Source organism: Lipotes vexillifer, unplaced genomic scaffold (genome assembly GCF_000442215.2).
Source record: "Lipotes vexillifer unplaced genomic scaffold, Lipotes_vexillifer_v1.1 scaffold591, whole genome shotgun sequence".
NCBI classification, from domain to species: Eukaryota; Metazoa; Chordata; class Mammalia; order Artiodactyla; family Lipotidae; genus Lipotes; species Lipotes vexillifer.
The window spans coordinates 1,541,078-1,552,303 of NW_006791954.1; the positions used below are offsets into that span (position 1 = coordinate 1,541,078).

The following is an 11,226-nucleotide window of genomic DNA, read 5'->3' on the forward strand; positions in this document are numbered from 1 at the left end:
CGCCCGATGTTGAGAAGCCGCGTGGTGAGGAGTTAAGATGTGCCTTCTAGAATTAGACCTCTAGGTTCTAATCCTGGGAGCCCTCCTCAGAGCTGCGTGATCTTAGGCTCCTGGTGTAACTTAACACCTCTGTGTGCCTCAGTTTCCTCATCTGTAGTTATCTGCTTCATACGGGTTGGTGTGAGGATTAAATAGGGAAATTGCTGTTAGAAGACTACCTAGTATAAAGGTCAGCTATTATTGTTATTTTGTTCTTGGAATCACATTCTTTTCTGAACCAGAATTGCACAGAACCAGCCACGCAGCCTCTGTCCTGGGGCCTGACTGTCCAGGAAGTGGGAGGGTGTTTGGTGTGGGGCTAAGTTCTCTATGGGTATCAAGCCCATGCCTCCTTCCCATTTTGAACCAAGGACCCCAGACCCCTTTTCTTAAGTAGTAGAGAAAGAAGAAAGAAGCGCAGAGGAATTGAGTATACACTTATACAAGCTGCAGGGTGTTATTTGTGAAATGTCCTTCAGTCGATAATTTAGAGCTCTCAAGAGTGGGGGAAGAAATAGCCAACTCGACAGGTACATATGATGCCTCAGAGAGGGCTTGACTCTGAGGATTTGGGGACTGAATTGTTTTGTTTGTTTTGTTTTTACCCACTTAGGTGTGAGCAGGCCCAGCAGAAGGAGACATGGCTGCCAAAGTGTTTGAGTCCATTGGCAAGTTTGGCCTGGCCTTAGCCGTTGCAGGAGGCGTGGTGAACTCTGCCTTGTATAATGGTGAGGCACTGAGGGGTGGTGGGTCACTGCCCTTTGCCAGAGGACTTCTATTGGTCTTCATAGCCTGTGTGACACCCCTGTTGGCAGCCGCTGTCCGTGAATGTGTCTGTGACCAAGAGGGCTCACCTACTGCCATCCTGCACCACATGGTTGCATTGTCATCAGGGCTTCTGTCCTTGTAGCCATAGGTTCTCTCAGAGCCTTTATTCACCAAGAGCCTCCCAGCCCAGTTGGACGTTTCCACCTGCTCTTGTGAATTTAAGGTGATGCTGCAGCAGAGTGCCAGGATTTCGCTGGCCAGCTGAAATGGAGAGCTCGTTTGTTCTCTTCTGCCTGTGTGTGGAATAACTCAGCAAGGGTTTTAGCCCTTTGGTGACCTTGTCCTGAGCAGGAGCTTTGCTCTGGTGTGGTTGAGTCTTTCCAGAGAAAATATCTTTGAGATGCACTGCCCAGCTTTTAACAGTGTGCTGGGTGTTTAAGCTGGCTTTTCCACTTTTCTTTGTGACCTTAGGCAAGTCACTTTCCCCTCCCCAGGCCTCAGCTTTCTTATTGGTCAAGCCACAGGATTGAACTGGTTCACGTCTAAGACCCCCTCCACCTCTGATTTTCTCCAGCTTTCACTGTTGGAAAGTAGCAGTAGATCGACCCACCTCATGTGTGACCCTGACAAGAGGAGGATTACTTTCAGAGTGAGGGTGTTTGGGCCAACTGTAATGTCCAAAAAGGCAGAGACAGAAAGCAGCTGGTCAGAAAAGCCTGCTCTTGGGCTGCCCTGGTGGCACAGTGGTTAAGAATCCGCCTGCCAATGCAGGAGACATGGGTTCGATCCCTGGCCCAGGAAGATCCCACATGCCATGGAGCAACTAAGCCCATGTGCCACAACTACTGAGCCTGTGCTCTAGAGCCCGTGAACAATTACTGAGCCCGTGTGCCACAACTACTGAAGCCTGCGCGCCTAGAGCCTGTGCTCCACAACAAGAGAAGCCCATGCACCACAACGAAGAGTAGCCCCCGCTCACCACAACTAGAGAAAGCCTGCGCACGGAGAAGACCCAACGCAGCCAAAAATAAAATAAATAAATTTATTTTTAAAAAAAACGAGGGCTTCCCTGGTGGCGCAGTGGTTGAGAGTCCGCCTGCCGATGCAGGGGACGCGGGTTCGTGCCCCGGTCCGGGAGGATCCCACATGCCGCGGAGCGGCTGGGCCCGTGAGCCATGGCCGCTGAGCCTGCGCGTCCGGAGCCTGTGCTCCACAACGGGAGAGGCCACAGCAGTGAGAGGCCCGCGTACCGCAAAAAAAAAAGAAAGAAAGAAAAGCCTGCTCTCCTTCTATGGCACAGCTTTATACTCTGATCTTTTTGGCCACCCCTGCATAGCTAAACAATCACCATTACTAATGTCTTTCTGAATCAGCAAGACAGCTCTATAACCCCTTCAAACCTTAGAGAAACCAATCTATTGGAAAGAAAAAGTGGGGCCTTCCAAATTTTAGGATTGCCATAGGGAGGATGCTGCTTCCGGAAACACTGAGTTAAATTGGAACCAGGATGGACTGTGGTAACAGTGAAGACCTTGGTGAGTTTTAGAAAGAAGTTTTGGGAGGTGGTTAATCAGAAAATTAGCAGCCAGTTGTTTCAAGGAGAAAGGATGCTGAGGAATAGATCCTATTACCGAAGTCCTTGGGAGGACATGTGGGATGGGAAATGATTGCTTAGTTTTATAGCTGTTTAGAGGCCTCTAGAGACCAGAAGTGTAGGAAGAAAGAGCAGGAGAGGTGAGACTTAATGAATGGAAGGCACCAGGGATCTTTCAAAACCATGATCCTTTTGGTTAAAGGGTGAGGGGATTTTTCTGACCCATCATTATCCTTCATTCCTAGTGGATGCTGGGCATAGAGCTGTCATCTTTGACCGGTTCCGTGGAGTGCAGGACATTGTCGTAGGGGAAGGGACTCACTTCCTCATCCCTTGGGTACAGAAACCAATTATCTTTGACTGCCGCTCTCGACCACGTAACGTGCCAGTAATCACTGGTAGCAAAGGTGAGTCTTGTCTGTGGGTCAGGTAAAGTAGAGAGTGTGGAAGGGCTGCTCTTGGATCCCGAACGGGTTGAACTTCTCGTAATACGAATTCCTGGCATATTTTCCGTGAAGAGTTTTATGTGGCTACAGAGAAAGAAATATACAGGCATACCTCAGAGATGTGGGTTCGGTTCCAGACCACCGCAACAAAGCACATATTGTGATGAAGCGAGTCACACGAATATTTTGGTTTCCCAGTGCATATAGTTCACCCCATACTGTAGCCTGTTATGGGTGCAATAGCTTTATCTCTAAAGAAACAATATATATACAATACCTTAATTAAAAAATACCTTATGGCTAAACAATGCTAACCATCATCAGATCACCATAACAAATATAATAATATCGGGAAAGTTTGAAATATTGCAAGAATTACCAAAATGTGACAGAGACACGAAGTGAGCAGGTGCTATTGGAAAAATGGTGCCGATAGACTTGTTTGACACAGGGTTGCCCCAAACCTTCAATTTGTAAAACATGCAGTGTCTAGAAGCTCAAGAAAATGAGGTATGCCTATGTACTTAAAATACACACACAGTTGTACAAATTTAGAGAAATGAACAAAGATATATTTCAAGAGTTACATAGCAATCCAATTTTAAAGAAATCTAAGTGTGCCTTTGCTCCCTCGGTTGACCCTTCCCATCAGTTCTTGTTTCCCAGGGTGACTGTAAACCGATCTCCAGCCGTTCTGTTTGCCTTCACAGCTGACTTACCCTTTGCCTTGCTTTCCAAGGCCTCTGTTTCCAGCAGTGCTGCCCTCACATTGTTATCTCACAGGCCAAGGCCCACATCCCTGAGAGCAATCTGGTCTGACACGCCACTGGCTTCCCAGTTGGAGCCTAAAATGAATTGCTTTCGTGGTTCTCCCCCCGTCGTACACATAGAGGTGCACAGCCAGTAAATGGAATGGCAGATGCTGTCTTGGCCCTGACGTTTCTGTGCAGCAGGAGGAGAGGGTTGCATGGATGTTGCTGTTCCTCAGCAGATGTTTGCTTTCTGTGATAGTGCCAGGCTTTGTGCTGGGTCAGAGGGTGGGGTAGTTCAAAGTTGACTAAAGCGGGAGCCTTTAGGAGCTTGGTCTAGCTAGGGAGATAGCCATGTGGACAGGCATTAGAGTGGGGCGTGGTGACTACAGCATGGAGCGGAAGCAGAGAAGAGAGCTCCTGTGAGGAATGTGCATCTGCACTGGCACTTTAGGATGAGAAGTGTGTCGGGCAGAGGAGGGGAAAGGGTACGTTGGTGTTGACTGATCTGTCCTGTCGCTCCTGGCCAGAGAGAGGAGGAGCCTCCTGTAAAGGGTCTGGCCTGCCTACTACATCAGAGGAAATCAGCGGTGGGGTGGGGTTAATCAAGAAACATCATATTTTTACTTAAAGGCCTAGTTCTGAACTTTCCACCTTTTGAGAATTTCTTTCTCTACTGTTTCGCAGTTGTTCTAAGGATACATTATACACCTATCTTCAAAACTTGATAGGAACTTGGAGAGATCAGGGACGGTGTATAACCATTTCCCACTCTGGTGCCTGGTTCACAACTCATCTCATGGGCGTTTGGTCCATATTGTTGATGACTGCAAGCAGGCTGTGACAGTGCCTTAGCTCCAAGTAAGACTGCATTGTCAGGGGAAGTTGTAATTCCCTCCCTGGGTCCTTTGACTCGGCCAAGTAATGAGAAACGGCCTCTAGATGAGTCTGATAACCCCTTACATCTGTTGCGCATTTGACAAGAGTGCTTTTATATCTGTTTCCTCCTTCGGTTTCTCCCAACATGCCTGGGAGGCAGATGAAATCATCCCCATTCTTACATGTGAGGAAATAAGCTGAGATAGGCTAAGGCTTAGTGATCCCGCATAATTAGTAAACAGCAGAGTTGAGGCTGCAGCCAGGCCTTAGACTGCTAGTCTGCTGGACCCACGGTCACCTCTCTGAGGCATAGTCCTACCTTGGGCCACATTCACTGGGCCTTGGAGAGGCCTTACCCTAGAATTCTTGGCATTGGCCTATCTGTTTTCTTAAAATATTCAGTGTTCCAGGCATATCCATGGCAACTGTTAGACATACAATCTGAATTTGCTTATACCAGAGGGCATTCAGGACACGCTGAAAAGCTGTCATCACCAGAATCCTTGGAGAAGTTTTTAACGCTGATGCTGTGCTGGGTTCTCTACCAAGGAGACCACGCACAGGTGCGCCTCACCCTCTAGGATCTGATAATCGGCAACTTTACTTATAAATTATAGCAAATTTGGGGTAGGAGAGGTCATAGAAGGCCACTTTGGTTTTTACTTTTAACTCCAGCACTTCTCCCCTACCCTAAGATTTACAGAATGTCAACATCACCTTGCGCATCCTCTTCCGGCCGGTTGCTAGCCAGCTTCCCCGCATCTTCACCAGCATCGGAGAGGACTACGACGAGCGCGTGCTGCCGTCCATCACCACCGAGATCCTCAAGTCCGTGGTGGTGAGTGAACAGGGCCTCAGCCTCGAGCCCAGCCCCCAGGAGATCGCTAGGTGGCAGGAAGAGCTTGGCGGTGACTGGTTGGGACTCTGCTTCCTCATTATCCTGACCGGCTCCTCTGCCCTCCCTTGGAACCAGGCTCGCTTTGATGCTGGAGAACTGATCACCCAGAGAGAGCTGGTCTCCAGACAGGTGAGCGATGACCTCACGGAGCGAGCAGCAACCTTTGGGCTCATCCTGGATGACGTATCCTTGGTAAGGGTCTTGGGGTGCCTGCAGGGGAGGGTGCCTGGTTCCACATCTGGGTAGACACTGTGAGGTCCTACCTTCCACTTTCCTCAATGAAGGCTTGAAAACATGGAACTTTCTTGGTGGCATGTGGCAGTCTCCTTGGGTTTGTTTTCAGAAGAAGGTTCTTCTACCGCCCCTGTGCCACAGACATTTTTCTTTTAATTTTTGGCCCTGACCACTAGATTTTTCACCTTCCCCAAACTGAATGTTCCCCCGAGCTCCCCAGGAAGTGATATCCTGCTAACCCTGTTTGACACAGGCAGAAATTGCCGGGTAGAGACTAGAGGACAGCTGGGGTAGTCTTTCTCCCTAGCACAGAGCTCCCAGCCCGACCCCGGGGAATTTCCTAACACCTAGGGTCTAAAGCGCAGTCAGGTGAGCTCTGGGACCTCCCCATGAAAGGTGATAGAGTGTAAATGAATGGTTCTGTTTCCCAAAGCCTGGTATGGGAGGCAGGGGGCATCTCTGAGGCATAAGCTAGCCTCTTGAGACTGTGGTCTGTGTATTTATATGACACTGAATGCCGCAATGCAGACAGAAAGCAATACAGGCAGGATAGCATTTCAGATCGAGGAGGGTGAGGGGAAGGGGGTCGTGTTTCTGATTCTCTGGGGAAAATCATTTGGAGTGATTTGTTCGGGTAGTGAGGTAGAGTGTTTCCCGTTCCGTTCTCCTGTGCGTCTCTGGGGAAAGGCACAGCTTCCCCCTCAGCATCTGTGCAGCTGTTAAAACAGTAACACTACATACCCTGCGCTCACCCCAGGGCACTGCTCCACTTGCAGCAACTGCCTTCCAGCCGTGGAAGGGCTCGTGGGCTCCCTCTACTGGCAAGACGCCAGGCTGCAGCCATTTGGCTCCTTGGACCAGAGTGGTTCCTCAGGCTCTCCCACTTAGTGTTAAACTAAACACTGTGGTGGTGAGAGCACACTAAGTAAAAGCCTAAGGAGAAGCTTGGCGTTTTGCTAGACTTTAACCACATACTCCATTCTGGGGAAATGGGGGTTGACCACAAGAAACCATATCTAAGAGGTGTGAGAAGAAAATTAGGTTTCATGGGGAATTTGCTGCCCTCAGCTGGTCCTTTTAGAAAGAAATTTTATTCCTTAATTACGCATTTCTTTTTCATTGCTCAGGATTTTATTTCTTTCCCAAACTTTGAACAAGAGTCCAGAAATGGAGCAGGCGAGCTAGAACAGCTGCAGTTTAAGAGTTAGGAGTGTTAAAAATTCTGGAAGACATTGGACTGGGATTTACTCTTCAGGAGAAGTTTTGAGCTGATTCTTTTCTTTTTTTTAAGCAGAGGTTGGGAGGGTAGTGGAGGAAATGAAACAAGTAGAATTTGGTAGCAAAACCAATGCTGTTATCCCCTTTATTCTTCCCTTTTAATAAAAAAATACAGCTAAATTAAACTAGGCATTAGTAGCGCTGAGATCTGTTTCCATCGTTTGCACTGTCATTACAGGTGCATCACTTCAGCCAAGTCTCGGTCACTTGTGTTGTTAGGGAGACCTTCACCCGAAGCAATATCTTTACCTGCCTTCTCTTTCTTTTAAACCCTTTATCAGAAGCACTCACACATAGGGAAAACCATGATTTGCAAAATCATGATTTGGAAATCGTCTCTCTAGTCCTCTTCCTGTTTAGTGGTGGAGATGCTGTGAGAAAGCAGTGGCCTGGTTAAGTCATAAGCAGAGAGCATCACGCTCTTGAATCCCTGAGAACCAGCTGCATCCCTCACTCTCAGGGGCTCAGTTTTCCATCTGGCTTCTCTGGGGGCTTCAAGCAGGCCATCAAAGGACCTTGGAAGAGCACTAGTCAGTGGTGGGGGTCCTGGCACCCACAGGTCTCCCCTAGGGAGGTGGTCAATCGAGTAGGTACCTTCTGGTGCCCGTGGGCTGTGTTCCACCTGAGGGTGCCAGAATGAGGTACAGGAGCACTTTGGGCAGCCAAGGATTCTGGGGTGTGAACTCAGTTTGGGCACGGATGTGGAGGTGGAAGGGCGTTTTGGCTTCACATTGTCTCCAGCTGCTAGAGCCATTTTTGGCCTCTTCCTCCAGCGGCCATGCGGGCCCTGCAGCATCACTGTCGAAGCCATTACTCTGCCTCATCTCGTGCTCACTCTCTCCCCTTAGACACATCTGACCTTTGGGAAGGAGTTCACAGAAGCGGTGGAAGCCAAACAGGTGGCTCAGCAGGAAAAGGATGCAGCAGTTACACAGGACCAGATGATTGCCTCTCTCCCCTTTCTCCTGTGTTCAGCCTCCCTGTTTGGTGGGTGGCCTGGAAATTCATCATCTGTCATCTCTTCCGGGATCATCGGAAGGGGATTGAAGGGACTGTGCTCCTGCAGTTGGTTCCAGAGTCTTCGGGGTCTAGTCAGGGATATGTGAAATTATGTTTTTAAATCACTGAAGGGTAATTTTTTTTCCACAACCCTAAGATCAAAAACACTCCCACAAATAAAAATGTTTCTTCTGGAATATTTTCAGCTTCACTGAGAGGTCATTTTTAACTGTGGTTACACAGTGCAAGCTGACAGCAAAAGGGATCAAACGTTGCACCAGGTGCACTGTCATCACTGGATTTTTTTTTCAAGCACTAAATCCATCCAGATGTGTCAGAGTGTGCTGGGACGCAATATAGTTGCATAGGGCCTGGTCTTTTGGTCTTTGCAAAGGTGTATTTATTTCATATATTCCCTTCTCCCCACCACTAATTCTCTTGGATTTTTATTCCTAATCCAGGACACCTTAGTCCTTAGAATCAGGCAAAAGAGAGGTATATGGGTAGACGTTTAACTTTAGAGAATATAAACTCCATGTGGATGGAGACTTATTTTTTCTTTTTCCACTTTTTTCTGCCTCTCTCCAGCACCTAGAACATGTCCCAAACCGTGCCTGGGATAGATTCTAGGTATCAATAAACATTTGTTGAGTGGACAGGCCCAGAGCCTCAGTTGAACAGCTGTCTGTTAACCTCAGACAGGCTCCACACTGTGTTCTCCCGTGCTTCTGAAGGTCATGCATTGCAGATAGACGTCCTCCTGTTGGTAAGGGTAGGGGAAACCAGGAGGCCTCGTTCTGTGTGCCTGAGTTCCTGGTCAGGAAACAGTTTAGCCCAAGAGTGACTTTAGGGAGCGTCTCGTGCCTGCTGCTCCTACTTAGCTGCACTGGTTTTGATGAAAGTCTCTTTGACTTGGGGCTGGAGGGAAAGATGAGGATTAATTCCATCTTTCTTTCTCTCCTGCTTTCCTTGGCCTGGGGTCCTCCTGCCTTGGAGTATGTGGCTGTATTGGGTTGCTATTAATATTATTGAGGACTTTTAAATAAGACAGCTATTTATATAGCCAACAGAAATGTGTCCCTACAATGGCAAGACAGGAGAGAGGAGGATTGGGTGGACAGTGCTTGTTGACCCTGTCTGGAGGGGGAGGTAAAGTCCCAGAGTTCCTTCGGGACCCGGTGAGGGTGCCCAACGTGGTCCTTCTGAGGCTGTAGCCGCCATCCAGCACCCCAAGATGTGATCTTGGTCTCTGTGCTTCCACCCCCGTAGGCTGAGCAGCAGAAGAAGGCAGCCATCATCTCTGCGGAGGGCGACTCCAAGGCAGCGGAGCTGATCGCCAACTCGCTCACCACTGCGGGCGACGGCCTGATCGAGCTGCGCAAGCTGGAGGCGGCGGAGGACATCGCGTACCAGCTGTCGCGCTCCCGGAACATCACCTACCTGCCCACTGGGCAGTCGGTGCTCCTTCAGCTGCCCCAGTGAGACCCGCACCTCCTGGGGCCATCTGGACCACAGCCCCCATGATGCTCACCACCACCTTCCTTCTCCCGCCCCAGAAATCACTGTGAAACTTCATGATTGGCTTAAAGTGAAGGAAATAAAAGTAAAATCACTTCGGATCTCTAATTACTTGATCAGGTGAAGCTCTTTCACTCTTCTCATTTCCATCCCCTTTTTTTAGCCACCTCCCTACCCAGAGTTGCCAAGTGCCTACACAGACCAGCTGGGCTCCCGTCTTTGGGGCCTGCTCGCACTCCAGCCTAGGCACTGGCAGTTGGCAGAAGACAGGCAGGCCCGTGTGTGTGATGAGCTGGGAGTCAGTGGGCGGCCTGAGTAAACTGGTAGCCTCCAGCCTATCTTTTATTCGTGATTTGAGGAAGACGGCATGCGCAGCTGAGCAACAACGAACACAGGCCTCGGTTTTTTCCAGTGGTTCCTTCACATACCCAGCTGAAGAGAGGTGCTGGGGAGGGTCAGAGAGGAAGCGATCTGTCTCCTACCACAGGCCGATTCTCTTTAACTGCGGGGCCAGCGGCAGCACGGATTGAAGAATCTGCCCCTGTGAAGGTGGGTGGGCTGATTTGCTGCCCTACCCCCACCCCAGGGTCCTAAAACTGGAATGGACTTGGATAATGAGAGAGCAGGCCTGGGCCAAGATGTGAGTCCTCTGGCCTTCCTCTCCAGCTCCCACCTTGGTGTCTCAAATAGCCGGCGGATTTCCAGCTTGAAGGATTGCATCCGGTGGGGGCTACACAGGCCTGCCAGAGCCGCGTGCATCCTGAGTTCCTGGCTTCCCTTGTTCAGAGACTGCCCTTTCTAGAGGGCTCTGTGCCTGTGCCTTGAAGGAAACAACCACGGGAAGAAAACAAATGTGTGTAAACTGCTATCAATAAATGACACCCAGACCTTCCAGCTCAGTCTTGAGGGTTTTTGTGTGTGTGTGTGTGTGTGTGTGGGAACCGTGGGATCAGAACAGAGCATTCTAGCAGTTTTTGTGTGCACGTTTGTATCGCCAGCTAGGACAGAACCTCCAGCAGGGCAGAAAATGCTTTGGTTTCAGAAAACACTTTGTGCCGTGTTCCAGATCCATCCCAGCTTGAAATGAATCAGTGGTGTCAAGTGAGGTTTGTTGTTATGTGGGTTCTTAAGAAGTGAGGGGTGGTGGAGATTCATTGACTTCCCCCGTGGCTTTTGGGGCCAACTGGAAAGTTGTAGGCCCACCCCCTAAATGAGGGGTTGACAAAATACATGTGTGCCAAGCCCTCGGTGCACGCTGGTTAGACTTTGATATACATGAGATGGCTTCGGGTGCCCTGCCTCTTGTGGGCTTGTATTGCTTATTCCGCTTTGCTTTGATGAAGAAAGGCCTTGGCCTTTGAAGGGGGGCCAGGTTTATGGTGGGGAGGGAAAGCGGACCTACAATTGAGAAATGGGCCGAGCCAGTCACCCATCTCAGTCCTTTTAGGAATAAAATGGAAATAACGTGCAGTGAGCACTCAGGGATCAGAAGCATTCTAGCAGTTTTTGTGTGCACGTTTGTATCGCCAGCTAGGACAGAACCTCCAGCAGGGCAGAAAATGCTTTGGTTTCAGAAAACACTTTGTGCCGTGTTCCAGATCCATCCCAGCTTGAAATGAATCAGTGGTGTCAAGTGAGGTTTGTTGTTATGTGGGTTCTTAAGAAGTGAGGGGTGGTGGAGATTCATTGACTTCCCCCGTGGCTTTTGGGGCCAACTGGAAAGTTGTAGGCCCACCCCCTAAATGAGGGGTTGACAAAATACATGTGTGCCAAGCCCTCGGTGCACGCTGGTTAGACTTTGATATACATGAGATGGCTTCGGGT

General features: G+C 49.4%; 1 protein-coding gene across 1 annotated transcript; it reads left to right on the plus strand.

The window, feature by feature from the left end:
* Positions 1 to 679: 679 nt before the first annotated feature.
* Positions 680 to 9,366, plus strand: PHB1 (prohibitin 1). The gene is made up of 7 exons (XM_007465228.1): positions 680 to 767; positions 2,647 to 2,808; positions 5,171 to 5,313; positions 5,449 to 5,565; positions 7,734 to 7,872; positions 8,619 to 8,650; positions 9,154 to 9,366. The coding sequence occupies exons 1-7, from the start codon at positions 680 to 682 to the stop codon at positions 9,364 to 9,366; spliced, it is 894 nt and encodes a 297-aa protein (XP_007465290.1).
* Positions 9,367 to 11,226: the final 1,860 nt, after the last annotated feature.